This window comes from Suillus bovinus (assembly GCF_016758785.1).
Source record: "Suillus bovinus strain UH-Sbo-P2 chromosome Unknown EDB93scaffold_18, whole genome shotgun sequence".
NCBI classification, from domain to species: domain Eukaryota; kingdom Fungi; phylum Basidiomycota; class Agaricomycetes; order Boletales; family Suillaceae; genus Suillus; species Suillus bovinus.
Window position 1 is genome coordinate 36,311 of NW_024542074.1, and position 25,134 is coordinate 61,444.

At 49.0% G+C, this 25,134-nt stretch overlaps 12 protein-coding genes across 12 annotated transcripts; 5 read left to right on the forward strand and 7 right to left on the reverse strand.

The window, feature by feature from the left end:
- Positions 1-7: 7 nt before the first annotated feature.
- EDB93DRAFT_249168 (uncharacterized protein) lies at positions 8-939 on the forward strand. Its single transcript, XM_041455847.1, has one exon. The coding sequence runs from the start codon at positions 160-162 to the stop codon at positions 655-657; it is 498 nt and encodes a 165-aa protein (XP_041308972.1). The 5' UTR covers positions 8-159; the 3' UTR covers positions 658-939.
- EDB93DRAFT_249965 (uncharacterized protein) lies at positions 940-2,325 on the forward strand. Its single transcript, XM_041455849.1, has 2 exons — positions 940-1,974; positions 2,072-2,325. Exons 1-2 carry the CDS (start codon positions 1,222-1,224, stop codon positions 2,201-2,203), a joined length of 885 nt encoding a protein of 294 aa, XP_041308973.1. The 5' UTR covers positions 940-1,221; the 3' UTR covers positions 2,204-2,325.
- Positions 2,230-5,182, reverse strand: EDB93DRAFT_1272984 (uncharacterized protein; the record flags this gene model as incomplete). The annotated part of the gene is made up of 4 exons (XM_041454361.1): positions 2,230-3,781; positions 3,838-4,955; positions 5,004-5,073; positions 5,128-5,182. 4 exons carry the CDS (start codon positions 5,180-5,182, stop codon positions 2,646-2,648), a joined length of 2,379 nt encoding a protein of 792 aa, XP_041308974.1. The 3' UTR covers positions 2,230-2,645.
- On the forward strand, positions 5,128-6,738 carry EDB93DRAFT_250030 (uncharacterized protein). The gene is made up of 3 exons (XM_041455852.1): positions 5,128-5,532; positions 5,587-6,498; positions 6,558-6,738. The coding sequence occupies exons 1-2, from the start codon at positions 5,406-5,408 to the stop codon at positions 6,471-6,473; spliced, it is 1,014 nt and encodes a 337-aa protein (XP_041308975.1). The 5' UTR covers positions 5,128-5,405; the 3' UTR covers positions 6,474-6,498; positions 6,558-6,738.
- A 273-nt stretch (positions 6,739-7,011) lies between these two features.
- On the forward strand, positions 7,012-8,751 carry EDB93DRAFT_1249064 (uncharacterized protein; the record flags this gene model as incomplete). The annotated part of the gene is made up of 5 exons (XM_041452798.1): positions 7,012-7,585; positions 7,636-7,957; positions 8,072-8,161; positions 8,215-8,311; positions 8,365-8,751. 5 exons carry the CDS (start codon positions 7,012-7,014, stop codon positions 8,749-8,751), a joined length of 1,470 nt encoding a protein of 489 aa, XP_041308976.1.
- A 613-nt stretch (positions 8,752-9,364) lies between these two features.
- Positions 9,365-11,670, reverse strand: EDB93DRAFT_249770 (uncharacterized protein). Its single transcript, XM_041455848.1, has 6 exons — positions 11,356-11,670; positions 11,279-11,297; positions 11,085-11,228; positions 10,237-11,029; positions 9,829-10,167; positions 9,365-9,769 (listed from the first exon to the last, which is right to left on the reverse strand). The coding sequence occupies exons 1-6, from the start codon at positions 11,414-11,416 to the stop codon at positions 9,713-9,715; spliced, it is 1,413 nt and encodes a 470-aa protein (XP_041308977.1). The 5' UTR covers positions 11,417-11,670; the 3' UTR covers positions 9,365-9,712.
- Position 11,671: 1 nt separating this feature from the next.
- On the reverse strand, positions 11,672-12,857 carry EDB93DRAFT_250019 (uncharacterized protein). The gene is made up of 4 exons (XM_041455851.1): positions 12,686-12,857; positions 12,559-12,632; positions 12,332-12,480; positions 11,672-12,277 (listed from the first exon to the last, which is right to left on the reverse strand). The coding sequence occupies exons 2-4, from the start codon at positions 12,622-12,624 to the stop codon at positions 11,890-11,892; spliced, it is 603 nt and encodes a 200-aa protein (XP_041308978.1). The 5' UTR covers positions 12,625-12,632; positions 12,686-12,857; the 3' UTR covers positions 11,672-11,889.
- Positions 12,858-13,842: 985 nt separating this feature from the next.
- Positions 13,843-16,612, forward strand: EDB93DRAFT_1136940 (Cullin repeat-like-containing domain protein). The gene is made up of 11 exons (XM_041449183.1): positions 13,843-13,950; positions 14,007-14,055; positions 14,121-14,216; positions 14,268-14,352; positions 14,402-14,498; positions 14,554-14,943; positions 15,003-15,380; positions 15,433-15,601; positions 15,653-16,132; positions 16,180-16,191; positions 16,249-16,612. Exons 1-11 carry the CDS (start codon positions 13,921-13,923, stop codon positions 16,302-16,304), a joined length of 1,842 nt encoding a protein of 613 aa, XP_041308979.1. The 5' UTR covers positions 13,843-13,920; the 3' UTR covers positions 16,305-16,612.
- A 532-nt stretch (positions 16,613-17,144) lies between these two features.
- EDB93DRAFT_250205 (uncharacterized protein) lies at positions 17,145-18,723 on the reverse strand. The gene is made up of 7 exons (XM_041455853.1): positions 18,513-18,723; positions 18,365-18,449; positions 18,233-18,290; positions 18,145-18,161; positions 17,535-18,083; positions 17,294-17,470; positions 17,145-17,228 (listed from the first exon to the last, which is right to left on the reverse strand). The coding sequence occupies exons 2-7, from the start codon at positions 18,403-18,405 to the stop codon at positions 17,159-17,161; spliced, it is 912 nt and encodes a 303-aa protein (XP_041308980.1). The 5' UTR covers positions 18,406-18,449; positions 18,513-18,723; the 3' UTR covers positions 17,145-17,158.
- Positions 18,724-19,085: 362 nt separating this feature from the next.
- Positions 19,086-21,450, reverse strand: EDB93DRAFT_1224458 (FAD/NAD(P)-binding domain-containing protein; the record flags this gene model as incomplete). Its single annotated transcript, XM_041451191.1, has 10 exons — positions 19,086-19,124; positions 19,179-19,371; positions 19,418-19,509; positions 19,567-19,613; positions 19,662-19,968; positions 20,021-20,074; positions 20,128-20,458; positions 20,677-20,793; positions 20,843-21,278; positions 21,330-21,450. The coding sequence occupies 10 exons, from the start codon at positions 21,448-21,450 to the stop codon at positions 19,086-19,088; spliced, it is 1,737 nt and encodes a 578-aa protein (XP_041308981.1).
- A 1,096-nt stretch (positions 21,451-22,546) lies between these two features.
- On the reverse strand, positions 22,547-23,914 carry EDB93DRAFT_250314 (uncharacterized protein). The gene is made up of 2 exons (XM_041455855.1): positions 23,646-23,914; positions 22,547-23,592 (listed from the first exon to the last, which is right to left on the reverse strand). The coding sequence occupies exon 2, from the start codon at positions 23,521-23,523 to the stop codon at positions 22,687-22,689; it is 837 nt and encodes a 278-aa protein (XP_041308982.1). The 5' UTR covers positions 23,524-23,592; positions 23,646-23,914; the 3' UTR covers positions 22,547-22,686.
- On the reverse strand, positions 23,915-24,990 carry EDB93DRAFT_250313 (kinase-like domain-containing protein; the record flags this gene model as incomplete). The annotated part of the gene is made up of 6 exons (XM_041455854.1): positions 23,915-24,088; positions 24,139-24,384; positions 24,441-24,647; positions 24,708-24,745; positions 24,798-24,828; positions 24,880-24,990. Coding segments are annotated over 6 exons (807 nt in total), but the record flags the coding sequence as incomplete, so codon positions are not given.
- Between the last annotated feature and the right edge of the window lie 144 nt (positions 24,991-25,134).

A 25,134-nucleotide genomic window follows, 5' to 3' on the forward strand; every position in this document is an offset into this window, starting at 1 on the left:
AGATTGACTGGATCAGTGGTTCAGGGCATAGTAAACGTTGTTTGGGTCAGAGGGTGTTGCCAAACAACCGCCTACACTCTGTATTGATTTTCGTGCTTTCGCCCAGACCGCTACCAGTGCTCCGACATTATAACTTATGCACCTCCGATTATTGCTTACATGAATCCACCTGAATCAAAGAAAGAACAGAATCCGTGGTCATTTAACCTTCGCACTCAAGCTCATTATGCATCCGACTCCGACTCTGAATCCGAGACCGAAATTAGCTCCAAAGTCGATACTCCTTCCGACAACACTAGACTTATTCAAGAACTCGATATCTCCTTGCGGCACGAGACTGTGGAGTACAAGCCCAACCCATGGAGTATTGCACGTATTAATGCTGCTAGTCGTCCCCCGAATAAGGAACACCCCGGCCAGGCAATCTCAGAGGACAAACGACAAAAATCACAACCACGGGCGCCACAAGGTCGCATTGTGGATGCATTCAAAGTACAGGCAGAGCGCAAGCCACCTCGTGCACCCCCTCCTTCGAAGGCACCCAAGGTTACAAAGCCCAAGTCGAATACGTCGCAGGTCTCTCGGGAACACCAAGTTTGTTCACACATCCGGGGAATGAGTAATACTGAACCATGGGATTACTCGGCAGCACGATAATGCATCGTTTCTTTCCAAGAGATCTCAAATCAGACCTTTAGATGTGTCCGCTGCATTGTCGTCCAACGCTCCCCTCCATGATCTGCAAGTCGAACCTCATCCGGGCGTTCCAATGTCATCTTGCACCCCAGATGGAAAGCGCGGCAACATTCAAATGAATCATGATGCTCTCTTACAACGAAGCGAAGCGCATATATCCACCTCCGACACGAGTCTGATGTCAGAATCGCAATATAACGCGCGATTCATATCTATGTCATCCCCACTTACCAGCCGCGAGTATGCAGCGAATGCTTCATACCTTCGACCAGGAGGTTATCAATCTTCCCCCCCAAGGCCTTTCGATAGGAATATCAATACTCCCTCGAGATTGCTTCCGTGTAACCAACCCTCCTCGCATTTTCGTCATGGCATACGTCTTACTGGTAATCGTGAGTACCTTGGTGCGCTTTCGTAGTATATTATGCACGTTTTCTGCACTCCGCAGAGCGTTTTCAAGCGTTGCCTGCATTGCCCGTTCCTCAGGTTCCGTCGGTGGGGTCCTGCCGCACAGTACAACCTGCGATGGTTGAAGCAGAACCTCCGTCAATGCCGCAGTGGCTGGCCTCCACCATTCACAGTTCCCTCAACCCTCCACAGGCTCAAGCAGAATTTATCGAAGGAGTTTCAAGCCCGGTGCGAAACCAAAACGATCTGATATCTCCCGAGTCCAGGAAGCGTCCATACCAATCTCCAACGCCGTCTCCACTGCTCCAACGTGCCAAAAAGTTTACACCGAAACGTAACATCGCGACCTCGTCAGTTTCACTCTGTGGTCGCCAAATTTCTGCATACTCGTTCGATGATGACCCTGACGCTAACTGGAGCACAGTTATGAAACCCGAGAAGAAAAAGAGTAAGAATTTCAAGCCCGGTTACGTATTGTCATCGGGACCGTTCAGTCTCCGTCTTCCTGGCATTGCGGTCGGAAATTCAAAGGGCCGGAGGACGGGCGTAACACGGACAGAGAAGAAGCTTGACACTCAGACAACGAGACGTGTTATCACTTACCTCCCACCACCACTACCACAGCGCACCGTAAAACCAACTGAAAAACTGCTCCAGGTCGAAGAACACTACGTCTCCGATAACGACGGGCTCCCCTTTGGATCCACACCAGCTGTTCAGTCGCCACCAGAGAGCGGTCGCGTATCTCCTCTACCACACGCCTCCTCTGATGATTTGACATTGGTGGATGGAGTGAACGAGCAAGTGATCGCATTTGATGCTAGCGAGGTGAAGACGCGGTATACCAAGGTCCGCAAGCTTATCAAAGAGGTGCGTATTTATCGTGTTTGCCCTTGCAAATACCCTTGACCTTGCGTGGTACCTTCTTGTAGCCACATTCCACGCTTAACTGACCATAACTGTGCAGACTCGCGTTATGCTTCCGGAGCTGCTGGGTCTTCCGAGTTGTGGCATTGTATGGCGGGACGATGACGTCGTACAAGCGGACGACAGTAAGAATAGAGAAATCAAGATAAGCATTTGGCCTTGTGACGGATGATTAGCGTGTAGGGCTATCGCTTCCATTGTGTTGTTAATGTCTACCATTCGGTTGCAGAAACGGACTCGTCTACAAAGAAGAACAGGACGATACCACAATTTATGTTTATAGGCTCTATAGAAGATGAGATATATTCACTGACAGAAACACAAGTTCATGACAATTGTACAATGTGTCCATTAGAAGTTATACTCTGCTCCGGCGATGTAATGAAACTAAAATTTAAGTATTGGTATCAATTAAATGTGCATACAAAAGGTGTATGTTCCACACTCCCACAAGCTCGGGACATCAAGTTATGCACCACATCTGATCGACCGCTGTAGCATGGACACGAACTGCCGTTCCTGGAGCCCGATCTGGAGACTGAAGATACATGTAACCAACAATTCTGCAAACAAACTCAGTCAATTGCATCTCCCTGTCCACTTCGACAGTGCCCTCAATAACCACGATCGCGGCAGTGGGATGCATACCAGGGACGATCATCATACCTGACTATCGCTGCTAAATTTCGCTGTAGAGAAATTTCCCGACGTGCCCGTCTTGGAAGAGCAAAGAGTTGCCCTAATACACTCCCTGTCTCAGCAGATACCATGTCGACGACAGGAGGGAGATTTGCCTCCGAATCATGTCGTTCTTCTTCGTTCTCCGCAAAGACAAAGCCAGAGTACCTGACATGCAGGCCAGCAGAGTCACAAACACAAACATCTCCTCCCAGAAAAACGGTTTGCGGGCAGGCAGTAATTGACAGGGGCGCCCAACGAAACGGCTTAACGCTTAGCTTCTCTGGTCCCTCGCACCACATCACACCAAGTGGGATCTCCCGCATGAGAACGTAGAAGTTGGCCATGCGTTGTTCCACGTCCGCACCGGAAAGAATAGTAGATAGGTCTTTGCCCAATAGGGAGGCAATGCATACCGGTACGTCTTCGGCTTTGCTAGTTGACCGATGCTCTATAGCAGAGTGTATGACCCTGAATGGCGACCAGCCTTGTCGCATATTGCGCATCATGCCCACAGACGGTAGTTGCGCCCCGAGCTCTAGCATCATACCATGGTCGTGAAGAAGAGACCGTTCCTCTGCCTGGATCTCGGTCACGCGTTCGTCGACACGTCGTAGCGCACTCCTATTGCGATCGTATTTCTGGTACAAGAAAGGACCGTCGCACATCTGGAAGTACAGGAGGGTTACGTTATGCGCCTCGCTTGCTAGTGTTGCCTCCTGTAGCGTCCATAGGCGCTTCATCCAGCCACTGCATAGTATGCGCAACCCCAGTTCCAAAAACGACACTGTGGCAGATTCAACGATCTCGAGTTCCCGATCGAGAACCAAGACGGCGTCTGCCTCATTGAAAGTCTTTCCTAGGAGCTGGATGGCTTTCTTACGGTATGCTCTTGCACTTGGCTCAACGGGTATGCAGAGCGTATCCAGCCAAAGTGCGACTGGCAAGTCAGCCGATTCAGAGGTTGATATAGGATTGTGTATGCGGTATAGTTCGTTTGCATAATCCTGCAATCGGCGAAGCTGGCATCTAGGAAGTGCATTTGTGAGCGGGTTTCCAAGCCCATCGGCCCCTTGATTGGCAACATAAGATCAGTGGAGGAAGGGTTAGACAGCAATGGAGACGTACAAACATGGGAGAACGCGATGTATGGGTAATTGTCTTCCACAACCACTCGTAACTCCAACTGCTCAGTAATACACAGTCTGGGAACCTTGTTCTGGGACAATGCATCAACCAAAAGACTTGTCGGTACACCTACGAAGTTGCAGCTGCATCCGTCTTGCACATGCCTCGTAACGTAACTCGCCTCGTCCGTCTGATATGCATTGCAAATAACATCCCCACAGCTGGAATGGTCCCTGATTCTCGGACGAGTGAGGAGGGATGCGAAGGCCAGGTCGTCAGGTGCCAACAGGTCAATCTCGCTCGCGCACCAGCCTTGTTCTGCAAGTTCTGTCTGCGCTATATCGGACAACTGGTCCAATCCCTCACATTCCCGGCCAATCCAGTCCACGCTTTTCAAAATCCTGTCGTGGCCCCATCCATTCTCATCGGTCACTGTAAATCCGGGCATGTATACGTGCAAAAGCAGGTGTAGAGCGACGATACGGGCAGTGATGTCGAGAGAGTGTAGGACACGACATTCGGCGTATGTATACTCGAACATTCGGGTACCGTCCTCGACGAGCTCTTCAGAAAGCATAAGAACTACGTGTCGTGCGATTGATAGAATATGTTCCATGAACGCATGATCACCTGCTCGATTCTTCTTCGCTGCAGCTGCGAACCATCTGCCCGGTAAGCCGTTAAGCTTTGCAGTGGAGACAGATACATTGTCAACGATGAATTCTGCTTCGACATTGAGCTCGAGTCCGCATAAAGCAGAGACTTCCGTGAGGACGCCAAAGAAGAGCCAAGCTTGCAGGAACGCAACTTTGTCACTGGCAGTGACTGGCATTCCGTCGGCACGCGACAATATCGGCGGTTGGGCTTGCCTCGTGCGGCCAAAGTCTGGCAGACTCATGCCGTCACGGCAAATACCTGGTGGACAGAGCACATGACATTTCTTGTCCTTCGCGCCTATGATCCAACCGTGGCGCTCCGGATATGTCCAAAACCCTTCCCCATCGTATGGCTTAGACATGCAGAGGTAAGGAATTGTGAACGGGGTGAATTCTGGACGGGGAGGCATGCCTGCAGGGACGTTAGGTATGGTCAGAGACCAACCAGGACTAGAAGTACTCCTTCAAAACCGATCAGTGCCATTGTCGTGTGCATTATATCTGACCTACGTATGGTTATCATGTGAGGGACTTGGAGTGCCTTGGGAGAGCCAAGCCCCAAGAAAGATGTTAAAAAACCCTGACAGTCGTGTTTAGTCGCATAGACAACGGATCACTGCAAGAAAATCCTCACTTAAGGCGGCTGTTAGGATGCGCCTCCAGATAGAAGAAAGAATTTGGAACGGCATGATACGGTCGTCGGTGAACTGGGAAGTGGACGATAAGTACTTATGTAGGAGAGGAAGCCGCTTACCTGCACATCCAACACATGCCAAACCAATGCTGAAGCGTGTGGATTGGCAACGAGGTATCCTCGTGAAGTTGCTAGCCTCGTTCCAATCTGGCTGACTACTTACATAACCTGTATGACTCTTCTACTACTGTTGACCATCATCTCCCTGTGTGTTCGCCATGTCTCAAGCTCAAGTTACCACTAATTTTGCTCTCATGAAGGCTGAATGGAGCAATCCAACAAGTGTTCTTACCATACTCTCGGTTATCGGTGGTGACATTGTGCAAAGCGCAATCGCTCAACTCTGTTCTTCACGCCCATACTTCTTCACTCCTGTCGCATTCTCATTTGGCTGGGTAGCCTACGCATTCTCTGCCATTCTTTGCGCCATTGGGTCCCGTCGCTTGGCACCGGACCCTGACTGTCCCTGCAGCCTCGTTGATGTTAGCACTGGGTACGCCCGCGATGTCAAATCCTGGCCTCTTTCCCGCCTTGTCCGTGACTACGAATTCCCCGGGGAGACCCCTCCGGGCCTCACCATCACCTTTTATGAGACCTCTCCAGACAAAGACTGCGGGATACCTGATCATGATTGGGTATACTATAGTGGGGTTATTGTCATCATGGTGCAGCTCGCCATAGCCATTATACCCGGAGCATTGTTCGGCAATTGGATGATTATTATCATCACTGCTGGCGGGATACTCCTTGCCCAAGTCCAGGCTGCTCTTCCTCAATGGCAAAAGGAACTCTGGAGCGCACGTCTTATTCCGGACGCAAAATCAGAGGTCGTGTGTCTCACAAAGGGGAATGGCAGCGCATATGTGATGGTTGTCAAAAGTGATGGGGTTGGACTCAGACTGGCAGATCTTGCTTCAGGAAGAGAAGTGACTTCGAGGACAACAGTACCGGCCACATTCTTACTTGCCATTTTGTGGCTGATACATCTCTTTTGCATGACCGGTGTAGTCAATAACTCCTGGTACTCACTTCTCATCGGTGCGCTGGGTATGATGCAAAATGCCATCGCTTCCGGCGCACGTCGCAGCCCTGGAGCCTTGGGCTTTCATTTGGAAAAAGTGCGCGAAGTACAAAACAAAAAAGTCTTTGCCGCGCTGAAGGAGGCAGAGGAGGTCGAAAGGAAAGTAGGAGTTGTGTTGACAGATATTTTCTTCCCGGGTGGTCTACGGCCTGACGAAGAAGCATGGAAACAAGAGAGGATGGCCGATAATGCAACGAAGGAGTAGGAGTAGGAAAGAGAGCGCTGGAGAGGTAAGTATTGTCATAAGCAACTCCTCAAACGTGTCTGACGAGAATCTTTATTGTATCAGCTACTTCGTGGTTTCGAGAGCTGTCTTAATGTTGTCCTTGCAAGAGCGTGTCATATTCGGTAAGTCAATTTGCTTCCTACTGTGCTTGGTACTTCTGTACACTGTATTACGGCCGCCGTAAAGATGGGCCTCTATACCTTCTATACTACGCGCTGGGCCGGGCCTCCAGCCCGAAGCCGAGGCTACCCAGAATTGGCTTTGTGCCGGACTTGAGATTTCCCAAGCCCGAAGCCTGAGCTTATCGCTTATCGAGACGGTAATTGCCTTTAGGACCTTATTTAATGCTGGAGTTGGAAGTCCACGATATAGGGCCTAATTTGGTCCACCCATGAGCTTCATCGATAGGATAGGCCTATCTATCGGGCATCCTAGTAGGTGCGCTAGCGACTTGAAAGTGACAGTGACATTCATCAAAGCACTCGACTCCTCTTTCCGTAGTACCTGATCCTTCAAAATGACCATCCGAGCTCGGACCATACTCCAAACACCATTAGCGTCGGTCAACCAGGACAGCGTACTGGATATCACACCTGATGCTACCCCTCAGAGGTACCGTTTGATACACTGCGATCGGTTTGTGGAAGATCAATTGCTCCACATCGAGGAATTCACAGATTTCCCATCTGTCCAATACGCTGCTATATCGTATGTCTGGAAAGGCAACCCTCTTGAGCCTTCCAAAGCAAATAGTGACAAGAGTTTTTCCGTCGCCGGTGCGCTTGATGGAGATCCAATCAGCATTCATACTCTGAGTCAAGCCTGCTTGACTGCGGTTAAACATGGAGCTCACTACATCTGGCTCGATCGACTGTGCATCATGCAGACCAATTCTGAAGACAAACACTGGCAGATTAGGCAGATGAGCGAGATGTACAAGAGGTGCGATCCCTGCATCATTCTCCCGGGCGGTGTGCAGAAACTTGTGCGGGTCGATGAAGACACTGCCTGGATCCACCGGGGGTGGACACTGCAGGAATTGCTGCTGCCACAACGCGCTTTTGTATTACTTGCGTGGAAGCTCGGATCAGGTAAACACCACTTTCACCAATGGTATGGCGATCTAACGCGCGCTTAACAGGCTTGGTAATAGCTGGCGATGCGTCTGGTACCGTAACCGAAGTCACAGCAAACGAATCAGCCGTGATGTCAGCACCCGACATCTTAAATGCCTGCGTTGCAGGTTGTATCCAGTTCACCTCTTCCCGCTCGTCTTCTCCACTACTCATTCGCAGTTGTGTATTCGGTTCCGCTTCGCCAAACTTGTTTGCGACTTCTGTGGCGATGTCGGAGGAACTAGCACGCGACCCTGACGCGCGCAACCACGCCATCTGGCAGAGTGCCTTGATGCGAACGTCATCGCGGCCCGTCGACATGGTGTTTAGCATCATGGGACTTTTGGGGTAAACCTCCACCCCAGCAAGTTCAAAAAGGGTGACCGCATCGACGCCACTGTTGCGCTTGCAAAAGAAATACTACGCCAACAAGTTGGCTTGGCATGTCTTACCCCCGTGCAGCGTGCTATGCACGTTCCCTATTTTTGCAGAGACGAGTGTATCTGGCAAAGCGCTGGTGCGCACGAAAACAGGTCTCCAAGAGGTGTCTGAGTTTGTTGATGGGGAGTATCCGAATGAACTAGGACTTGGCACTTTACTGCCAGGAGGACCATGGATGACGATGGCTACTTCACATTCTCGTCTCGGGCAGTTTGTTTAGCTGCTGTAACAAGCAAGCTGGACCACAGGCCCAAAGATAAGGTGAGCTACTTGCAATGCATGTATATACAAATTCTTACCCTTTCCTTCGCCAGACCAGCGACTCTGGTCGTAGGTTGATTACATCGATGAATGGAAGTGTCTGGGAGATCGTCGGAGACGGACACATCCGTGGACCCAGTACCTACGGCGTCATACTGGGCTGGTTTCAAGAGTTCTATCCTGGCGCCACTCTAGCCCATAACCAACACTATATAAAGGGGATGATAGTCGAAGAACATACCCCTGAAAGGTTTCACATTGTATCGTTCTTCTCCTTACATCTACGCGACAGGGCATGGGTCAAAAGCTGGCAGGAGCGTCAATTCAGTGTTGGAGGTCCAAAGCCGCTTGCACACAAGAGCCAGACAACAAATGAGGCTTTCGACGAGAACGAAGTGCATTCTTTACAGGAAGTAGATGAACCATCAAGGAAAAAATGAGAGACATGTCGCAGCCGCCAGGTCTAGATGGGCAATGTCTCAAGTTGAAGCAGAGGCGCTTTCCCCCATAGCTTAGGTGTTATCATGTATCATCTAGTTATTCCAGCCTTGTTCGCTGTCTCTGGTCTGCGAACTCTTCGCACCTTTTCCTCGCATCCATGTAGACAACGGAATCAAGGTCTGGTATCGCAAGGACCTATGCACTGCGTCCAGCTCCTCGAGGTATCATCCCAGGCGCGGGTATCGTCGAGACTGACGCCAAAATTAACTTAAAATCAACACTCCTTGCGGCGACAGTAGACTCGTGATTCAAGAGCTCAGGGAAAATTGACAATATTTGAGAAGAACATTGATGAAGATCTATACCATCGACCTCTCGTTTTACAAGTAGTCTTGCCTTCAGCCTGCTGGGTTCCTCTTGATAGCTACCCCGTTTTCTCGCCTGCATGTAGATAACGAAATATTGCTGCGCTGGCCCGGGTGTACGTTCAGCTCCTTGAGGAATTACGTCAAAACCTACTCCGCTTGGTCAAGCACCCTCATTTTCTCAGGCTATGATCTAGCCCTCATGCAATGTATTGGTTACGGCTCATCATGCGTTCGACGCATCGAACCCTTTTTCTCAAATAAGGACATGGCCAGAGAGATCAACCTGTCTAGTCACAAACTGCAGCAGTTAGGCGCTATCCTTTGCGATATCACGACTACCAGCACGATGCTTTGCCACTCCCGACATGTTTGATCATGGCCCAAGACTAATCATTAGATTTGGCTACGAGCCAAAATATGATTGCACAAGATTTCCGATACCACAAACTAAGGGAGACAGCCGTACGTGGAGTCCAAGTATACAATGCATTATAGTGCTTGAGAGCAATCTGGTCCAAGATCAAACTATGCTTTACACACGTAGTCAATTGCGAGTTATCAGTAAGGGACCAGGAATTCGGTTCGGTCATTTTCACAGACGGTTTCGGCGACACCTGTTACAAGCGCGCATTTGACACCCTGCACAACGCTAATAAATGCCATATCAGAAGGTGTGTCAGCGTAAGAAAAAAGACGCAAACCACTGACGAAGAGGTATAGTGGGAGATGCATCTCGCAGCTCTCGCAACGTCCGCCACCACTCCGGAATTTCCAGCTTCTGTGGTCACAGTCGTGGTCCACTCTGAGACGGTCCATCGTCTCCCTGATCATACGCTGTCTGATGGTGTTCCTATCCAAGTCCGGCGTTGTAGTGGTTGAGGCAGGCTGTGACTGTGGCACTCCTGTGAACCATTCCGAAACACGAGCACGGCGAATCCTCCGAATCCTGGTAGGGGTTTCTTGAAGAGGCGTTGGAAGAGGTGCTGGTGCCTCGCGATGGCGAATCGTGGGACGGGGTAAAACAGGAGGAGGTTCTGGGGCAGGTGCCTGGGGACGATGAACCGTATGTAAGATAGGTCTGGGCGCTGCTACAGGAACCTGTTGAGGAGGATTTACAGGGCGAATATTGACAACTGGTGCAGGTCTGGGCGCTGCTGGCGCCTGTCTGAGTATATTGATAGGTAGATTCCTAGCAGCGGCAGCTGCTGGCACTGGTTGGCGCGCTGCAGGTGCCTGTTGAAGAGGATTAACAGGCTGTGCATGACGCACGGGCGGCAGCTGAGCATCCACGCGACGTTCTGCAGCAGCAAACAGCCTGCCCTCGTCCCACTGCGGGCACCCGCAGCTCTTCCAAAGTGCTTTGCACTGATAGCAGAACTCTGTCTTGCATCTGCAGGTCATGTGGAAACACCCCATGTTAAGCTCAATCATCTGAGCACAGCCTGGACAGCGCGCCCACCCCGAGGCGCGGCTGAGTGTGAGTACTTGCTCTGTCTCTGCATCTGGAGTGCAGAGATGGGTGAACCCTTCGTGTTTACCACGACATTTGCCACATGTCGACGTCGTACACGTAGGGGACGTGCATTTATAGACCTTGGTGAAAAACCCTTCATATAATGGCCCAAGGAAACGGCTGCACGTTGGTGAAACACAATAAACGCGCTTCATGGTCCCAAATTCTTGAGCCTTGAGAGTGAACTCAGCAAGGACTGTCTGGGTCAGGTGAGGCTGAACTTGTGGGAGTGGAATGTTCTGGCGACAACATCGAGGAGGATACAGACTCTCGTCGCGTGTTGCTGATTGAAATAGGTCGGTGACGCAGCCGATATCATAGAAGTGGCCGCATGGTGCCCGAACTTCTGCTCCGAAGATGGGATCCTGACAGATCACACAGTCGTGGCCAGTGGCCCTAGTTATGATAGTTTCAGTAACAGTGTGTCATTATAGGTAGTGATACGTCTCACCGAGGAGCTGGTCGAGGAACTGGCCTAGCCGCAGTGGTGGGCGCTTGACCTGGATTTGTCGGTGGGAGTGGCTGATCACCTGATTCAGGCGTCGAAAAAAAGGAGGTAAACCATTGGCCCCATGTTTGCGTTTGTGTTGTCGTGCTGAAATTCCCATCAGACACTTCAGGGGAACATTACACTTGCAAACGTACTTTCTCAAGTTGGGTGCTGCTGTTGCTGGCCTGCTTATCAGTGTTAGCTTTGGGAGTCCCGCAATATATGACCTTACCTAGGCGCAGGATCATCAGGCTCTTCAACGGCAAGTCGCTGGGCAAGTGCGCGATCAGCATTGAACTCTGCAAGTTCTCGAGCGTTCTGCATCAACAATGCGAAAGCAACTTCGCGATCAGTGAGTCCCTCTCCTCGATGCAATCTGTGATCATATAAAGCCTGCAATCTCTCTACGTCATCAAGCTCCAGTTGCGCAATCATACGGGTAAGATCCTCCTCATAGTTGTCTCTATCTCTTGGACCAGGGACTGGACGTGGTCGTGAGGGACCAGCGATGTTCATGGTGGCAAGAGACAAAGAGTCAAGCGCAAGCGTGAGAGCCTACAACGACATTCGATTAACTTCTGGATGGGCGGTGCTAACACGTGCTGAGCCTTTGCAAACGTAACGAAGATAACTGAGCGCTATTCTAATGACCCACATGTTGTGCAAGACTGTTGATCATCAGCGATGCAAGCTCCGGATAGCTACAGTTCTATTTTATTGTCATGTCCCACAATAGCCCCTAATCCTACATATGGATAGCCCGTGATTAGCTCAGACTGAATACGTCCTTCAGAATCTCGACAAGTTCTTCATCTTCAGCATCAGCGCTTGTGGGGCTATGACAACCTTGCTCGGATGCAGACTTCTGTGCATACTCACGAGCCTCGTTTATCTTGAGGACGGTGGGCATGCCGAGCCGATTGCCATCCTCAACCGAGCGACTCGGTTGTTTACACAGAAGAATGTAGGCGGGCAAGAGGAGCGATTTGTCGAGGTTGTACTCATCATAGGTTATAATTCGCTCAACAGGATTCATGTCGAGCTTTTCCAGCTGCCGGACTGCCAGGTCTCGCACGCCTGGAAAGTTCCATCGTGTGGCCAGGTCAAGGATAGTGACCCAGTGGTCTATGGGTTTCTCATCGTACATATATTGCCTTCGATTTCAAACGTTCAGTCTTCCAACGAACACGAGCTGGGAAAGGACTTACGGATTGTAGAATACCCACAGAAATCGCTCGAACTCACTAATTGTGACATCATCGAGTCGAAACGCTGCCTGGTCAGAATGACCATCTTCCTGTGGCCCAGCTGTTTCGAATGCCTCTCGGAAATATTCGGACTCTCTTTCAAAAAAGTACTTGTGTACGCGAAAGACGGTGCCCGCGACCAGTTATCAGGACCATCGCGATTAAACAACAGGAACAGGAAGACGTACATGAATTGATACGCTACCGTCATACAAGTAATACTTGGGATGGCGTTTTATCCGGGATATGCCCATAGTTGAAACTGTTTGATGAGAACCTCTTCCGAGACCCCATTTTTATCTTGTGCTAGCATACCTTCTTCACATGGAACAAGGTTATGGTAAACGTAATCAAATGGCCAACAAACTCCGAATCGCCAATGAAAAGCTGCTGCTGAAAATCAAATAAGGATTCATTCAAAAAGATGATCGCCTAGAAGTGCGGAGATGAGTCGTGCACGAGGCATGGCGCGATGGTAAAACCTGTGCAAGATGCTCACACCGGTACTTGTATAAGACAAAAGCAGCGCCAGGGTCCAATAAGGATCCACATATCATCCTCAACTTATGGACCATCAGAGTCCGGAAGACCTTGCGTTTGTACCCCACATCCTCTAGCTATCTTGGTAGGAATAGCAGCATGCATTTGGCATCGCTGCCACCGCCTGAGACGAGTTGTAGACCAACAACAGCCCCAAGTTTACAGTAATACCGTCGATATAAAATGTTAGCTGGAATGATTTCTACTAGAGGGCAACTGTGAAATTCGTGCCTGAATTACTCTCGAGTAGATTCCTACGAAACCCATGTACTGTTCCACTGGGCTTCAGTCGTTATCGGAATTCGTTTGAGGATCTGATTCTATGAACATTTGGTGAAACGTTGCTCCAAATGAAGCAGGACGATACTGACCGGTGTCACCAGGCTCAAAATGGAATCGATATCAGGGTAGATTGGAAGTTATATCAACGCAGGAGGCAGGTGTCCTAGAGATTTAGCTGGACGCTTGAGTTTTTGAGAATTTTGGGATCATACGATTCATGTGAACCTGCACTTTTGAGCAACCTGACACCACTGGGACCAACGATGCGCGTGTTGGGTGTTGCAAATAACAAACTTTCCATACCTATAAAGAGGAGTTAGAAGCACATTGGACGTGACTAGGCGGGGGTGTAACAGTCAACTGACACGCACCTACTAGTAGCCTATCATACTAACCACTATCTTCTGCTCTCGATCAACCAAGAAATTAACCAAGAGCTTGACCAGGTAACCTTCCAGCTGTGCCAGAGTATGAGTATGCCCACTTAGCCTCAGACACAGCTGTAAGTACCGCAGCGTCCAGCACACGGCGGGCCTCTTTACTAGTAGTAGGTTTTGAACCGTGCCAGTCGAAAACGCTGAAGCGACCAATAGATTACATAATCACTGACGATGTAAAGCATACTGTAATAATTGTAACGTTACCATTCACATCAATCGATATTTGGCTTGAAGCTTGAAGTTGACGAAATTTCGCCCATGCTACTACGTGGTTGACACGATTCTATTATGGACGATGATAGTGCTGAGATAGAGCTCGTATGTTCTTCCTTCGGGCGGATTCACGAAATGTTAACCGTTCTGTCATGATGCAGCTAGAGCAGAACCTCAACAAAACGCACCAGATCTCACAGCGGATGACTTGTGCGTCATTTACAGTCATGTCCAACTGTAACTACTGACTCCACTTTTGCAATATACTTTGACAGCTATCCTGACAAATTTTGACACTCGCCTCGTGAAACTCGAGAAGTCTATCCTACCACTATACAACTCGACACAAAAGCTTAAGCAACGGGCTCATAGTTGGTAGTCCAGATGGCTTCATAAACAAAAACTCATCCAGTGATGCACAGATATTGATCGCGCTCTGCTCAAGATCGACGAGGTTGCTAGTAGTCAAGATGGCATTGCCGTAGAAGAAGGCCTGATTTTACGAGGGTATGTAACAGTTCGATCAAGGCTTGGGACATCACTGAACAATAAACAGGCCACAACTTGGTCAACTTGAAGCCTACATCGATATCCTTGAACGCCTCAATGCTGCCATTGCATTCAAGTCTTCTGATGCAGATTCAAGGGATATGGTGCAATTCAGATTCATTCATCGCTGGTTTACTTGCCTCTAATTGTCTTTCCAAGGCGCGACTGATCGAGACCGGTGCGAAGAAGCTTTCCCAGTTGTATACCAAGCTCGTCGCAGAAGGCTCTTCAGGATCTCCACCCGTTTCAGGTCTCGCATTTATGCTCACTGAGCTCCCTCCTTCCTTAATGTCCTCCCTCACACCCCTGGTCGCCTTCCTCCGTACTCTGCCCCTTCCATCAACGCATCCCTCTCACCCCGCTGCTTCAGCTATCTTGAACACGCTCAAAGATGCGCAGCGAGGGTATGCGGACATGCGCGGGAATTGGAGTCGCAAAGCGCTCGAAATGCACTCACGACGTGTTGTAGATCGAGCCGAGACTCTGGATGGCGTGGCTGCTGGGAAAGAGTTCAGCATCTGGATAGACAATTTGCTCAAAGTCACCGAGGTGCTTTCTCTAGTTATCATCCTTATATTGAAAATTCTCAATAGAGCGTGGATACACAGACCGAATTCATCCTCCTTACCGAACTCGCCCCGCTGTCTAGCAACACCCTCATTGCATCAACTTACGATACCCTTCTGACTCCTCTCATAACCCTTTTTACGGATACCTTGTCATCTCTGACATCCCTCATAAAGCGTTCGCTGCACAAATACACGTTCCATGCGCTTTCTGCATTTTCTGCTCTATCTGTGTCTCAGATTCGCTGGGAATCTGTGTTAGCAAGGCGTGGACGGGAGGGGAATGAGTTGCGAGACGGACTCAATGCAATCCGTGGCGTATGCCTGAGGAGCTTTCCCGAATTGTTGGCTGATTTGAAGCTTGCCGCTGCCGGAAAGGGCGGTGACCTGAGTGTCAGCTTAGCGGACATCACTATTTCGGTATGTTGAAACACTCTTTTGCTTCGTGTCCACCTGCACTGAACAAATACAGACCGTGCAGTATTTGAATCGCATACCTGATGTACGAGATGCTGTCGGGTCTGCGTTATCGGCGCTCGGAGATGGGAACTGGAAAATGGGTGACGGGAAGCAAGTAGGGAAAACTACGAAGTCCAACTCTGTAGAGGTGAACGAAACAGTCCTGATTCACCACTTTGTTTGTGGGTTGTGTTTTCATTCTGTTGTCCGAATACAATTCATTCAATCTACAGACGACGTCATAAATACTCTGATCGGGAGCCTCACAACGTTGTCACGCACACAACGCCGACCTCCCTTCGGTTCTGTGTTCCTCATCAACAATGTCTCACATCTTGTGTCTCACCTCGTCTTGCGCCCCACGAACCCCAACACACCTTCCCTGTTGTCTAAGCCCACGACAGACTTCCTCACCTCGTCATGGCGCACTGCCAAGGCAGGTTACTTTGATGCCAGCTTCTCACCCCTCATGCAGGCGCTCACCGATGACACACGAGATAAGACGAGCGGCAGTGGTTGGAAGGCAGCAGCGAAGGAGAGGTTTACGCGCTTTTATGACTTGCTTGAAGAGGTTGGAGAACGACACCGGATGGCAAAAGTCTTGGAAGAGGATTCAGAAGAGAGGAGCGCTGTTGGGGAGGAAGTAGTAAAGCTGGTTGTTCCATCGTTGCAACGGTTCATCCAAAAGCAGAAAGAGAAAGAGTTCAGCAAGAGTGAGCTCTTTGCCCTTGCCGTGTGCAATGAACTTACACTTTATCAGATCCTCAAAAATGTAAGTTATTCCGTATTCTTGTGCGAATATTCTTCCTTTGACGATGTGTCTCCGTAGATATCAAGCTGTCTCCTGAAGAAGTGGAGTCCCGGATCAGGAATTTCTACAACTAGTCTTTCATTCACATTACACAAGCTCCTCGGGTTTTTTGAGGCCTCTCGAGTCCAACAAGCAGTTCATGATCAGTATCCAGTTGGATATTTGTTGCCCGTCACTACTCCTACTTTACAGCACAATTTTCCTTACATGACTCGTAACAATTGTGCCACTATCGCTCGTGCACATTTCATTCGCGTTCAGACAATTGATCGGAAGGACTACTTACGCGATATGCTACGAGTGCATGCATATGACGCTGTGTGTGTCGATAATCTCATTGTGTTCCTGCCTTAAAAAGGCCCCGGCGACATTTTGCGCATCAGATTATGCCTGATCCTTTCTCTAATACTCCGCAGAGCTTGAGCCGCAATGGAGCCAGTCGGCCCGACTGTCTTGCGGCGAGTAACAACGACACACCAAGCGTCGCCAAGGAAGGTCGCAATGATCAGGGCGATTCTTTTCCGATGTTCCTATCATTCGCTGATAAAAAGGACATAGCATGTGAATGGCAACAGTAGATGAGCCCGGAATTGTTGAGATGCAGCCCGTGTAAGTACATGTTATGCTCAGAATGTTACTTATACTTGTCGACCAGCCTTGGTATCTAAGTCGCTGCCGCGACAGCCTGTCAATTCTCTGGCTAACTTTCAATATTACGGGCACGAGAGGCTTCCACCGTCGATCCTTGCAGTGTTCTCGGAAGCCTTGGCTTACGATTTGGTTTCTAGACTTCGCGTCCAAGATTACACATCGTTATACATATAAACCGTCGTTTGGTTCTTGTTTTACTAACATAGCGAATGTACCGAGAAAAGTTGGGAAGACAGAAGAGATCGTCTGAACATCATAAACAGCGAATGGGAGAACATTACATAGCGGCGACCCAGAACGAGTAGCCAAGAAGAAAGACAAGGAACAAGTAAAAGAGATAACGAATCCTGGGTTGCCCGGAGTGCCGTGACGAATTAGTATAGAACGAGAAGTTGAAAAGGTTCACGCTCACACTCGCCCATTTTGCATGAAAATATTACCAAAGAGATGTTCTCTTTCCATCTTCTCTAACCGGATAAGAATCTCATTACGACCTGCAGCGCGAAGGATTTCTATGTCTTGTTTTGTCATCTTAAGCCGCATATACAACTGATTCCGCTCGTCCGCCCGAATATACAAGTTGAGGTACCTATACAATGTAAATGTAAGAAGCTCCGCTTGCTAAAATCCGAGGATAAAGACGAAGAACTTACTGTAAACATGTCGCAGCGCTCATGGGTTCGTTGAACTGCGTGCCTGTGACAGTCGAGAGACCTGCGAAGGGCTCGCGTGCCCTTGCATTATCAAGCATAGCAGCGGGGATGAGCAACTGAGAGGTCACTGAGTTCACCAAGTCCTCTGCACAACTGTAGTCGATGAACTCTATGAGTCCTACGGGATCTTCTGCGAAACCTCCTGCGTTATACTGTGCTCGAGCCTCACGCCACATCTGTAGCTGCTCTGGCGTAAGGAAACCTTGCGTGCTTGGATGGCATGGAGCGACGGTGACGCAACGAACTTGCAACATCCCTTGAAGTTTCTTCCGAACTGCCTGGTCATTGAGACATAATTCAAAGAAGTCCAGGATATTACTGGGTTCCACTGCAACGTAAACACGTGCCACGAATGGCACGTCGAATCCGAGCTGGGGATTGTCTAACAGGACATAATCGTAGGCGATAACAATTTTGAGGAATGCCATGAGGAACGGGTTTGCACTGAACATTCGGATGGGTTTGAGTACCCCCGACTCGGAGTAGGGCCTATCATCGAGTTCATGTAGAATGAGACCCAATATACCTCAACCATAGGCAGTACTTTTACCTATTTTTGTTTCGCCACTGTCCACAAGAAGGTACACGACAAGAGTCAGTCCTTCAGACTTTGGATTCATCCCAGTCGGAAATCTTACCTTTTTTGAGGGCATCCAGGAAATAACCAGCCTGGGCAAGAGGCGTGCGATACATAAACTGCGCAACTAGCATCAACAAAACCCTGATAGGTCGTGTCGGTGCCGTGACACAAACGTCATAAGGAAGCTGACCTTCCCAATAAGTAACTATAAGTTCTATAGGTCGTGAACATCCTTAGAATCTTTGACGGCGAGTCCCGAGATACCAAGCTGTCTCCTGAAGAAGTGGAGTCCTGCATCAGGGATTTCTACACATAATGTTTGCATCTCATTCTCTTACCAGAATTTTGATCTATGCAGTCTCCAAGCACTCGCCAAGTTGTAGTATCAACCGGAACAAGCCCGATGCTTCGTCGACAGAAATTACAGCGTCAAGGGCGTTCCAAATGTGGTGAGCAGCCCCTGATCACTCATCCCGCACAAAAGGAGCAGCGATATTCTCAACACTTCTGGCTTGAGGTACGTTGTGGCTCTCACACTCTCTTGGCTGGAATCCCACCCGGATGATGTGCGGGTTTACGCAAGATCTCGCAAGAAAGCTGACCGCTCGCGATCTAGCAGGGAACCTAACAGGAAAACAGTCATCGAGCAGCACCAGCTTTCGATCGACCATCCGCACAGCGTCAGTTTGTACACGATCGCAAGACACTGCAAAAACACTGTATACATCGTTAGGATGTAGGATTTGCGACGTTCGCTGTTTACAGAAGCTAGGTTTGGCGAACTTAGTGGTGCTCGGATTCCAAGCCAGTTCAGTAGCCCTGATAATTGCTCCATGGTAAGTCATGTCTGAGTTGGTATCTGTGATTCTGACCTGCGATATAGATATATGTATGACGGCAACACTCTTTTATCATACTATATCGAGCTCTCTTGCCAAGATCTGCAGACCCTGTACCGTCGCATTCAGCAAGAGATATATGGACAGACAGAGGAAGTAGCCCACCAGGTGTTTACTGTAGAAACGCGACATTTGGAATGAACCAACAGCAAACCAAAGTCCCGGATGTCCAGAGGGTCGATATGTCTGATTAAGTTCTCCCTCTGAGTCAAGACCCCACACCTTAGATGGAAGTCGATCGGTAATTTCATTTCCAAGAAGAGATCTCGTGGTCTTCATGATGGGTTCATTTCCTGTACTGCAACGGCATGAGAAAGACTGATGAGGAACTAGTCGGACCATACGCTAGGACGATGACATCTGCTGAAAGCTTGGAGCCATCTTTAAACGTGATCCCATCTTTCTCGAAGTGACTGATGTCTTGGCCTCGCTTTATCTGAGCGTATATCGCAACAATCAGACGCAGCCCTCAGACAATGAATACAAGTCCTACCTTGACTCTGCCTTCGATGATTAGCTTACCGCAGCCAATGTCAAGCACTGTATGGTGTTTAAAGACATTCATCTCAAGAACAAATCCGAACGCACTAGTTCCTGACGCCTGGCGGTCCAGTACAAATCCTTCCAGCCCAACCTCGCCACTACCGGGCGAAAGTTCCCAGGTTAAGTTGAATCCAGCCTTGCGCAAACCATCGTGGAGTTCCTTATCAAGCATCTTCGAATATTCTGTCCCACCTGAGATTTTCAGTTGCATGAAGAAGGCCTTAGGCATCGAATTACTGCGGAAATCTAGCTCTTCGACAGGGGTGCCATCAGGGAAAGGTACATTGAGGTAGGTTTTCTCTGCGGTAGTCGAAGACATGACACATGTAGCGCTTCTTTGGACCATTGTTACCTTTCCTTCCTGATGAAATCATGACATCATATAGTTCAATCCACACACGCACCTCGGTGGCACCATGCGCTACAAAGTCTTCACATATGTCTGAACTAGCATTGCCCTGATTCTCTTGTGAATGTGCACGCAAGTGTGAAATGGAGACATACGACTTACCGCACCCACAATGACCACGCGTTTGCCTCGAGATTGCTCTGCATCTCTATGGAAGTCGGAATGATACAAGGCTCCCTGGAATTCTTCCATTCCATTCCAAGTAGGAATGCGAGGGCTGCCGTATCCTGTGGCAAGTACCAGGTGCTTGGGGTGAATGATTACTTTCCGGTCGCCGTGCTGGACTTCCACAGTCCATCTCGCGGATGACGGGCTGTACACTGGAGTTGAGGCTATGCTACTCGAGAGCCAGACACATAATTCCTGGTCCACGGCGTATGAATCAATGAAATGTGCAAGTTTTCCCTTAGGGATGTACTTGGGGAAGGTTGTCCTAATATCACTGAGATAGATTACACCTTTGAACGGCGATGAGTACATACGGATAGGGACTGTAAACCACTGTGTATAGATTAGCCCCAAGACTCTTATAGAAATGATAAGACGTACTGGAGCTGTGGTATGCGGGAGTATGCAGGGTAAGGTTTGGGTACCTGTAGTTTGCATCTATAATGTCAAAAAATAAAATACTACCGTTGTGTTTTCACACACCGTTGTCGCCAGGAATCTCCGACACGCGCATTTTTCTCGATCACGAGCGCACGAATGCCCAACCTACCCAGCCGCGCTGCAGACATAAGGCCAGATTGTCCACCACCAACTTTTGTGCTCGACACTCGTCAACTCATCTTGATTAACGAGAGAAACTATACTGCACCGATTCAAAATAGTGGGGTCCGCCTCTATAGCACGGAATTTTGCTTCAACATCTTCCTCCCAGGTTATTTTTCGACCCTCATATAGGCCGTGTTGATCCGCGGAAGACTCCTCGTGCCCGATGAGGTCCTGCATGTTTGTGAAAAGGGTTAAAGCCTTCCACTTTCCATCGGCATCTTGTGTCAGACGGAAGAAACCTCGTCCGAGTGCAGCTGGTTTCGTAATTGTAAAAGTGAAAGCACCCTGTACTCCTTCGATGCCTTGTGAACCTGGCAGTTTGAATGGTGACGGCGCATTGGCGGTGCAATCTTCTAGCTTGAAGTTACGAAGACCAGAATGCTCAAATCGCGGCTTTCCATCAACCACCTCCGAGAGGAATCGGTGTATTTTGTCCAGACCTGAGAGCGACCTAAAATTCCAAGAAAAACATAGGAGATCTAAGAGAGAGCACTTGTGAGTACGCCTCAGTTCCTTGGACAAGCACCGACCTCTTAACCACCCGTCCGAAAGGAAATGGCCCACAAATGACGTGAAATCTCCGGTAGACGACGCAGCCTCTAGGCTTTTGAGCCAGACAGTGGAGATTGCATGCAGGTCCTCTGAAGCCATGTCAGTAAAGCAGGAGATAGTGAATGTGGAAATAGAAACGAAACCGGCGGTGAGCTCATAGCCTTGTTATCTGTCGGACTTAGTTCCCTTTCGAGTTACTTACATCAAACCCTGAACGTACAAAGTCCGAGCACACTTATCATGACTCTGATCACGTCATTTGGATGTTGTGAAGAGCAGTGCTCAGCGCTCAGGTGCGAGAATTCTGGATCTAGCTGTCCCAACATGATTCAGCCTTCACGTTTATATGAGGAAGCGTACTAGGCAAATTATTTTGTCGTTTTGCTGAAACCTGTCTTGAGCTAAGACCTTCCATATTACTGCGATATTTTGATTTTGACCTTTACGTTGAGCTTGAACTTTGAAATTTGAATTGACTTTGAGCCAGTGACTGAGAATCGGCAAGCGCCGCCAGAAAATATGGGAATCGAGTCCGACTAATCAACATCCCGTGACTCCTGTATATCGTCTGCACACTCCATTAACTACGACAGGATCACCCTCATCATCCATGTTTCCCGCATCCACTAAACACTAAACGCCGACCTGAATAACACAGCGTTTACCCTCAGGGCGCATGGAGATAACCGGCATGATGGAGACATGTGTCTACTGGATGCCGATGGAAAAGGAGGAATAACAAAAGGGGAGACGCTGTGAGGACACACCTCTTAGAGGCGACTCCAAGCATTCAAGCTTCAAGCCTGATGTTTTTGTTCATCTCATTCTATGTAAATGCTACTGACAATTTTTCACGTCTACTTGTTCCCAGATCAAGTTCTTCCCCTCCCTACCACACTTGGTTTGGCCGTCCTCCCCCAAAGCTTAGTAGTGGAGTATCACCCTCCCTTTCTTTACCTTCATTTCCAGCGTGAAAGATGTCGTACCGCTGCAAAGCCTCCAGACGGCCTCCCTTTAGGTTTTTTTTTTCATATTTTGGTACCACTACCAGGTTGAAACATGACGGATGGCCAGATAAGTACCTGTAGTCGCTGACCGATAATTTGGTCTTAGACTGCCTAATAATTCTTCACCAGAAAGTTTATCGTGCTTACAGACAATACGAGCTGCATATGCTGAGCTTGGTCGCTGTGTTATGGTAGCCCTCCGCACAGATTGGAGACCACACAGTCACACTCAAGTCAACGTTTATCGAATAACAAAGTACGAAGTTTGTCACTACTGCAGTCCGTTCATAACTCCTCCAGATTGAATTCACAACCTCGATTCCGTCACCTATAAACAGACACACACTAGAATTTTCTCAAAGTCATTTGCGCAAGAAACAGTCAAAATGTCCTCCGTGATCTGCCTCCTCCAGTGATTTCGTACAGTATCCATGCCAGGGCAACGAAACCGCTTCAAGAGGAAGCATATATAACTTTCCTTCTGTTTCAATATTCCCTTGTTGGGGTCATCATGATCATGATAGTTGACAATCCCGATCGCCCATTCTGTCGTAGATGCCGGGGGGAAAGTGTGAAATTGTACGACCAGCTTCTTGAGTGGTGAGATCCAGCGGCGGCCTGCAGGTCGGGAAAGGAATGTCAAGTCCCACTCGCTCTGGTCAACAGAGGTAGGAAGTATGAGTAGTCTGACCTGTATGCCACGCTTTGTAATTGAGAAGTCGGAATCACCACAGCCCTCTCCCCACCACGAGATTTGACGATTCTTGAGCATATCTAATGCCGTGTCGTTCGTCGTGCGGTAACAGCTAGGCTCCGTTGGACAACCAGGAAGCCTGCCAGCCCACACAAGAATTTGCCATTCCTTGCAGTTCTGAATCAGTTCTGCCATGAATCTTTGGAATGCTCGATCTCCTTCTCCGTATGCGATTGTCATGCTGATGTCAAAGATACCAGTGAGGGAGTAGGCAACATCCTCGATGCGGGTTGTCTTCCTGCTCGCAGCCCAGGTCATCTTCTCCCAGGCACGGTTTGGCCCAGGGCGAAAGTTGCACAGGTGATTCACAGGGATTTTTGTAACCCGGGAAAGAGCATAGATGACCACTGCGTCGTCCTTGTCGTTTTCATTATCTGTCAGGGATGTCCATTTAGGACCGTAGAACTTCATCCTAAGAGGTGCAAGGAGCTCCTGCAGGCGTCCAGCCGCGAAGGAACCACTCGTCGATTCCTAGTGTCTCTAATGAATGCGATTTCGACAGATGCACAATGCATATATACGCATCGCGGTACCATCTGTACATTGAACGTATGGCTTCATCGAGCTCCGAGCTGCTTTCCTTATTAATGCAGCATGTGTCAGACCATGCGAGACTGCAATCATAGAGCTCCTTCGCTTTTGTGCAAAACTGATACAGCTTCTCATAACCTGCTCCTTCGCGCTTGTCCGACTTCAAGTCTTGAAATGTTGGCTCGGAGTTTCCCCATCTGTGTGATAGGATGGCATATTTGAGCATGTCGGGGACCAACCTCGACTCTATAGCGGACTTTCTTGACCATCCCTGATGCTTAGATATATCCTCCTCCGTGATCCTCTCTGGTTCCAGTATGGTAAGAAGTTCTTCCCGTGAGATCAGTTTCATCTTTGGGATATAAATCAGGTGTGATGGAACCTGATCAAAAACACGTCGTTTGAATTCAGTCATTACATCAGGAATGCCACAGGGAGAACCATGCTGATATCCAGGTCAGCTCGAACAAACGTAGTTTCAATGAACGAACTAACCTTGGAGACCGTATCCTCCGCAGTCTGCAGTATTCCAGGTATACAACGTAAGGACTCTTCGTGCACAACGGCTAGTATTTGATCTGCAGAAGGGCGATCTGCAGGCCGAAGCGAGAAGCATCGCTGGAGGAAAGACAGATCCTGGTCGCTGATTCCTTTCGGAAATGGTGGTACTTGGCTGTCACGCAAATGGGCCTTTACAGTGTTATCTGGAGCTTCCTGCCAGGGCTCCTGTCCAGAAAGAATCTAAAAAAATGTTGTTAAATACAGTGATTTCATCGTCGATAAAAGGATACCAGTACATGGATCATGTTGCAACCGAAAGACCACACATCGCTTTGGGACGTCGGAAGTCCGCTGGAGCTGTCGATCATTAACTCGGGAGCTGTCCAAGGAACATCTCCCAGACGAGTCTCGTAAGATTCTGATTCTGCAATCTCATCGAGCATTGTGGAAAGCCCGCTACCCTTTACAAAGGCACGACCATTCGAGTCCACCAAGATGTTATGCTGACGTCGGCACATCAGAGATCGGTGCTCGTCTGCCTAATTTTCGATAATTGAACTTACACCGCTTAGATTTCCATGAACCACTGCACAAGAGTGCACTAGTAAAAAAAATCACTGAAAATTCCCACTATCGTAGGCAAGCAGACATACAATACTGCAGCGCCGAGGCAATATCTTGCAGCTAACCAAATTCAGTTTTAGATACGGCGAGATCATAGCCAAAACCACCCACCAGGCGATAACGTTCATGGCGCGTCAAGATGCTGTGTTTTCTGACCAATAACTGAACCAAGCTTCCATTGTGGATCCAAGGTGATACAAGGCCAGGTAAAGGGCCGTATCCATGAACGAGCCCAAGCAAAGGCAAGATGTGTTCACTTTGAAGTCGCCCCCATACTTTGATTTCTTGTCTCAATTCCTCGCCTTTTTTACTGAGCGAGTCAGAGTCATGCTGAACCTTGACGACCTGAACTCAGATCGCAAGGCA

Bases quoted from the DNA above. Each gene is read 5' to 3' on its own strand.
- EDB93DRAFT_249168 (XM_041455847.1), top strand. From the start codon at position 160: ATGAATCCACCTGAATCAAAGAAAGAACAGAATCCGTGGTCATTTAAC.
- EDB93DRAFT_249965 (XM_041455849.1), top strand. From the start codon at position 1,222: ATGGTTGAAGCAGAACCTCCGTCAATGCCGCAGTGGCTGGCCTCCACC. The intron at 1,975-2,071 runs GTGCGTATTTAT...ATAACTGTGCAG, and splicing joins TCCGCAAGCTTATCAAAGAG to ACTCGCGTTATGCTTCCGGA.
- EDB93DRAFT_250030 (XM_041455852.1), top strand. From the start codon at position 5,406: ATGTCTCAAGCTCAAGTTACCACTAATTTTGCTCTCATGAAGGCTGAA. The intron at 5,533-5,586 runs GTTCTTCACGCC...TTGGCTGGGTAG, and splicing joins AAGCGCAATCGCTCAACTCT to CCTACGCATTCTCTGCCATT.
- EDB93DRAFT_249770 (XM_041455848.1), bottom strand. From the start codon at position 11,416: ATGCTGATCGCGCACTTGCCCAGCGACTTGCCGTTGAAGAGCCTGATG. The intron at 10,168-10,236 runs GTAAATCCTCCT...CATCGTCCCCAG, and splicing joins CAGTTGTCAATATTCGCCCT to GCACCTGCCCCAGAACCTCC. The intron at 9,770-9,828 runs GTCAGTGGTTTG...GGCATTTATTAG, and splicing joins ATCTCCCACTATACCTCTTC to CGTTGTGCAGGGTGTCAAAT.
- EDB93DRAFT_250019 (XM_041455851.1), bottom strand. From the start codon at position 12,624: ATGGGCATATCCCGGATAAAACGCCATCCCAAGTATTACTTGTATGAC. The intron at 12,481-12,558 runs GTACGTCTTCCT...CGCGTACACAAG, and splicing joins ACGGTAGCGTATCAATTCAT to TACTTTTTTGAAAGAGAGTC. The intron at 12,278-12,331 runs GTAAGTCCTTTC...TTGAAATCGAAG, and splicing joins CTGTGGGTATTCTACAATCC to GCAATATATGTACGATGAGA.
- EDB93DRAFT_1136940 (XM_041449183.1), top strand. From the start codon at position 13,921: ATGGACGATGATAGTGCTGAGATAGAGCTC. The intron at 14,056-14,120 runs GTGCGTCATTTA...ATACTTTGACAG, and splicing joins GATCTCACAGCGGATGACTT to CTATCCTGACAAATTTTGAC. The intron at 14,217-14,267 runs GTTGGTAGTCCA...AGTGATGCACAG, and splicing joins GCTTAAGCAACGGGCTCATA to ATATTGATCGCGCTCTGCTC.
- EDB93DRAFT_250205 (XM_041455853.1), bottom strand. From the start codon at position 18,405: ATGTTCACGACCTATAGAACTTATAGTTACTTATTGGGAAG. The intron at 18,291-18,364 runs GTCAGCTTCCTT...CTAGTTGCGCAG, and splicing joins TATAGTTACTTATTGGGAAG to TTTATGTATCGCACGCCTCT. The intron at 17,229-17,293 runs GTGAGCGTGAAC...CGGGCAACCCAG, and splicing joins TTCATGCAAAATGGGCGAGT to GATTCGTTATCTCTTTTACT.
- EDB93DRAFT_250314 (XM_041455855.1), bottom strand. From the start codon at position 23,523: ATGAAGTTCTACGGTCCTAAATGGACATCCCTGACAGATAATGAAAAC.